We start from the raw sequence: 6,000 nt of genomic DNA on the forward strand, positions 1-6,000 counted from the left end.
GAATATGATAAGGACCAAGAGTCTTACCCGGTAAGTGAGGTCAACGAATCTTACTACAGTAAGCGCTTACCTGGTAAATTGTTGCATACGATGTCGTTTTAGTGGACTAAAATCTTACCCGATAAATAAATGATAGTGTTAAATTTTACCCGTAAACACTTACCAGGTAAGTGTTTGGTAAACGACCTCTAACTTTTTTCAATTAATGATCCATAAATTACCCTTTTTTTAACCTTCTATTATTATCTTCTTACAATATTTAGACTCATTATTTGAACCTCGAACTAGATTCTTAAATAATTTATATTTGTTAAACATTAAATACCATCGAAACATTCTTCAGAAAACGGTTAATCATCTAATTATCGTTATCTGAAATCATATAATCCGTCTTGAAACACACATACAAACACCCTCAAGAAAACATTCGGATATCAATGTTTATATGTCGTGCCACGATATTTTTATGTATACTGTCATATATTCTATAAACTGTTTATTGAACATTTATGTTTTTGCATACTTAAAAATATATTTATAAATCACATAATTATATCAGTTATATAATTTAATATAAATTAACCAGTATAAAATCATTGATTGTAGTATACAACAACAAGATAAGTAACAATTTGACAACATAAACAGTAACTATTACTGATGTAATCGGACTTATATCTGTTATCTTATAATTATGAATCTTTTTAATGATATATTTATTAAAATATAATCATTTTATGTGTTCTATTGATCATACAACACTAAAAAAAGTGGCTTTAACTTTAGACAAAGCAATGAAAACTAAAAGTTGCTTTACACTACATTTGCTCTTATTTCTTGTTGGCAAAATGCAACATATGGACCCCCTTTACACCCTTTCTCTATGATTTTAGAAACAAATTATGATAATAATAATAATAATAATAAAAAAATAAAGTTTTATTTAAAAAATATTTTCATATCAAAAATTTATTTTATTTTTTGGTATATATATATATATATATATATATATATATATATATGATTAATCTGAGCCCGTATACAGAGTGATAATCATATATTTAAAAAAAAAATTGTTATCAGACATGTAGATTTACGTTAAACAACTATGATATAGATTTTGTTATTGAATTATATTTATTAAAAACGTAACATTCGAAAACGATATTTGTTTCCAACGTTAGTCCGATAGTGATCTTATTACGAAATCAAATAACGAAGTTGATACAAAACGGGACAATAACAGGTTACAATACGAACCACATCTGGTTTTTTAAAACTCAAAACAACATATTGTTTAGTTTATACTTTTCAAACTAACCATGGAGACGTTTTTCTCCCATTCCAGTTAATATCAGAATCGACCCTCAACTAACCGGTTTTCAGTTTCAGGATGATATATATTCTTTTAAGTTACATTCGTCTTTAACATATCACACTCTTTACTGTATCAATATACCGGCTTTTTGTAATTTTGTTAGAAAGAAAAGGAACTTCTTCTGAGTTCGAATTCAATCCCTGTAACAGTTCATCTACAATGACTCCAGATCAGTACTGTTTGAAGGATTAATCGGTACGTATAAACCAAACGAATAATTAAGGAAATGCACCCACGACTCCTTTTACGACCTTAAATTGACACCTACATATCTATCGTCTTTACTCTTGAATAAAACGAAGTTGTCAGTAGATTATGTCTCTTTTTACTATCTAAAAAACAACTTCAATTTGGTTCCAAACTTGTCAGAAATTTTCCTTTTTTAGAATGTGATCTAACTTTTGACCTTCTTGCGACACTCTAAACACAAAGATCGAACAGCTTTTGCATTGAAATTGGCCATAAATTTATGTTGGAATTATGGTTTTTCTTGACTTAATCTAATTAAGAAGTCAAAGATCTGGCAAAGCGAACCAGATTTGCTCAAATGCTTTGACGATTACATCATGGTATTCATCTGAATTCAAAGCAAGATAACAAGCAAGAAGATCTTCCAAATCCTTTGATGCCCGAATGTTGTTCTCCACGATCATCTCCATCATTGATACCATGAAGTCTTTTTGAGGATCGAATGATGATTTCACAATTGCAAAGCTTTCCGACAAGGTCTTTTTCTGTGCAGATTTTTGGACAATTCTCTTGCTTACTGCTAGTTTTGGAGAATTGGGTCTCAGTTTAACTCCGGTGACTGATTTTCTCGCCGGAGTTTGGTTGGTTTCTTTGACTTTTTTGCCGGAAAGTGAGGTTTGTCTGTTTCTCGGGGTGGATTTCGCCGGTTTTGTTATGATCGGAGGAAGTTTCAGCTCCATCTCAGGCGACAGATCAAACCCACTTGAATTATCAATCTTTTTAGCGAGGGACTTGTCGTTTATATCGATTATGATGTCGGAAGTGGAAGAACTGACCCTACAAGAAGTACACCAGGAGGCAGTAGCGAGTCCTGACTGAGTTGACTCGGAGGAGGGAGATTGAGAGTTGGGGTCAGGAGGGGAGCCAAGGCTGGTGTTTGTGGTGGGAGAATGAAAGAAATCTCGAAGCGTTTGAGTCGACTCGGCGAGTGAAGTAGTGTGCTTTGGAGAAGGTCTGTAGATGGTTTTTCTGTGAGGTCTTGATCTCTTTGAAGATTTTCTTGGTGGGTCATGAGGGAAATGTGGGAGTTTGGATGTGGGGGAATTGTGGAATTGGTTAACTTTAGGGGTGTAGTAGAAGGAGGTTCTTGGGTGTGAGAAATGGTGGTGGTGCGGTGGTGCTGTGGTGGTTGATGATGAGTGATAGGCTGAAGAAGGTGGTGGTTTCTTGTTGTGGTTGGTGGAAGTCTTTGTCTTGCTCATGTCTCTAAGCTTGTAAAACCAGGCATTTGGTATCATATCTGATAATCTAAACCTGTAATTCCCCATTAAAACCTCTCTCTCTCTCTCTCTCTCTCTCTCTCTCCCTCCCTCCCTYTCTCTCTCTCTCTCTCTCTCTCTCTCTCTCTCTCTCCCTTGGTCTCTCTCTCTCTTGGTCTCTCTCTCTCTATGTGTGAGTTTTGGTTTGAGGGTTTGAGGTGGATGAATAAATAGGTATAGAAACGAGTTTGGCGAACACGTATTCTATTCCTTCTTTCATTCCTCACATGGTTTAAGAATTAATTTATTTATTTTCACTAAAAGTGTGGTGCTTTATTGGTTTGAACTTGACTTTAAAGGTCAAAAGTATCAGGAGGTCCCATCTTTGGTTCAAATCCAAAGAGGAATAAAAATCCTCTTGTAGTCATGGAGATTCAAATGCGGTGACTCCGGGCGATCTGCAAAGCAGGTTGTCGTCCTGAATATAGTCAGCTCGCATAGCGGGTTGGATATCCAGGTTAATAAAAAAAAGAATTTTTTTTATTTAAATACTCAAATATTAATAATTTTGTTTATAAATAACATAAATGAATTATATTAAAGAGTAAATTAATAGTTTTACCATCAAAATTCTATAGAAAGAGAAAAATAACCGCCATAATTTTAAACACCAAAATTATCTCTTTTCTATGTCGGAGCGGACCTATAAATGTGCTAATAGAGTTTCATGTATCCGTTCAGCGAGAGAATGATCTGTCGCTAAAGCGGTCTTTCGTTGCTGATAATCCGTTGATGCCAAAAGCTTGTAGGTACACGGATTGCTAACCTTTGATGGTTGCTTCTGAATATTAGAAAATGCAAGGGTCATCAACGAAAAACAGAAAAACTTTCAAAATCAATCAAAGAACTTTAAAAAAGAATACCTTAAGACTAGGGGTGCGCACGGCTCGGGTTGATCGGTTTGGAGCCGTTTTAACAACCCAACTCAATGTTGGCAGTTTGAAAATTTTCAACCCAACCCAACTCAAACAAAAGTTCAACCCAACCCAACCCGTTCGGGTTGATCGGGTTGTGTTTAAACAATGTAAAATCACATAAAAATAAAAGAAATTTTCCTTTGAATTACGACCGACCATTCAAGATAATATGCAAGTTCATCAAATATTTAGATATTACAATAAAAAAATGTTTAAACCAAATCATAATACATCAATCAACAACAATAGTTTTAGACGTTTCCAACCCCGATGCTTTCGCTTTCTTGACGTTGAGGTTGGTCATGTCATAATTGTCATCTACAACTCAAAGCTAAAGTTAAGGTCGGGTTCATCGGGTTGTCGGGTTTTTTTGGGCCTGACCCGATTCCAACCCAATAAGGTCGAGTTGACTAATTTTTTTATCAATCATGCATCGGGTTACCTCAAGTTGGGTTTTTTTTATTCGGGTTGGGTTGGTTGGATTCATCGGGTTTTTGAGCACCCTACTTAAGACAGTGGAATTTGACTAAAAAACATCAGACGACTTTACAAACTTTTGATCTATTTTAAAGATGCTCAACAAAAATACTAGTCCACCGTTAAATTTATAGATAACATATTAAAAAAATTCTTATAGTATACATTACTTCTTCTTATATCCCTTTTTAAGCTAATAAAAGAAGAAGCCTTATAAATGTTAACATACTAAAATTGTATATTTGTATTACTTTTATATTATTATTTATGATATATATATATATATATATATATATATATCTCATTAAACAATTTAAAATGATATATCACGATTTTGATTCTATTGCTTGGAGTATCACAAAATCAGATTTGGGATAATCTAAGAATAACAAATCTGGATTTCAGACAAAATTCAAGATCACAAACAAAGAATACACTACTAGAAAACCATATATCAGCGACGAACATCAGCGAGGGTAAAGTCAAAAACTCAATCACTCGATGATCTGCGAGGGAATGAGTTTTTTGGCATTTCCTTCGCTGATCAGCAAGGGATAAACTTTTTGGCAATTCCCTCGCTGATCCCTCGCATTCGCATATTAGCAAGGGATCAGCGAGGGAATTGCCAAAAAGCAGATTCCTTCGCTGATCTGCTAGGGTTCAGCGAGAGTATCTGATTTTCGTCATTTTTTTATTTTAATGCTACAAATTTAATTACTTATTAATTTTAATTTTTAATAAATTGATTATTAAATTTTCAATTATTTATTATTTATTAGAATATTACAAAAATTAATTAATAAAACCGAATAAAGCCCATTAAGACCCATTAAACCGAATAAAGTTCATTAAGGCCCGATAAACTCAATAAAGCCCGGTAATTGGATTAATGCCCAATAAAACCGAACAAAGCTCAGTTAAATGGGTTAAAGCCCAATAAAACCGAACATGTATACATACGATACCTACATATAAAAATGTGTATATATAACACATAAAAACAAGAAAAATAAGAAAATAGGACAATTCCCTCGCTGCTCGGCGAGGGAATCTGATTTTCACCATTTTTTTATTTTATACCTACAAAATTAATTACTTATTAATTTTAAATTTTTAATTATTAATTTTAACTTATTGATAGTTAGATTATGTGCAAAGCGGTGACTCCAAATTATGTGTAAAACAGGTGGTCGTCCTGGAATTAATCGACTCACATAATGAGTTGGATATCCAGGTCAATAAAAAAAAACTCCTATCAAAATGACGTTTTAATTTCTTAGAAATTCAAAGGTTTACTAAATTGACAAAAAGACCCCTCTACCTTTGGCTAGCTACATTACAGCCCCTCTGACTTCTTGCTTGTAGTATTTGTCAACTATTCTTGTTTGAAAAATTAATCAATTTTCATTTATCATAAATTTTCCTTTTTTTTTTTCAGAAATATTTATTTATTCCCAATTTTGAGGTGTCACATTTACTTTTTCATTTCTTATTTATACATCTCTCATATTATCATGTATAATTATATATTAACTAAAATACTTTAAAAAACGTGTTTTTGTTTTTTATAATTTATATCATTATAATCGTCTCATCAATACCTTCAAAATGAATTTGATATTGAATTTTTTTTGGATTTAATCATATTATTAAATATCATAAATACATAATAATTATTTTTAATACTTATATTTTATATTCTTATAGTTATTTATTTAAT

General features: G+C 32.5%; 1 protein-coding gene across 1 annotated transcript; it reads right to left on the minus strand.

Annotated features, from left to right (window-relative positions):
* Positions 1-1,808: 1,808 nt before the first annotated feature.
* On the minus strand, positions 1,809-2,967 carry LOC112518452 (transcription repressor OFP1). The gene has a single exon (XM_025126154.1). The coding sequence runs from the start codon at positions 2,893-2,895 to the stop codon at positions 1,891-1,893; it is 1,005 nt and encodes a 334-aa protein (XP_024981922.1). The 5' UTR covers positions 2,896-2,967; the 3' UTR covers positions 1,809-1,890.
* Positions 2,968-6,000: the final 3,033 nt, after the last annotated feature.

The sequence above is a fragment of the Cynara cardunculus genome (assembly GCF_001531365.2).
Source record: "Cynara cardunculus var. scolymus isolate 2C chromosome LG 9, CcrdV1, whole genome shotgun sequence".
NCBI classification, from domain to species: Eukaryota; Viridiplantae; Streptophyta; class Magnoliopsida; order Asterales; family Asteraceae; genus Cynara; species Cynara cardunculus.

What these genes read in the sequence shown, in the direction of transcription:
- LOC112518452 (XM_025126154.1), bottom strand. Translation starts at nt 2,895, where the DNA reads ATGGGGAATTACAGGTTTAGATTATCAGATATGATACCAAATGCCTGG.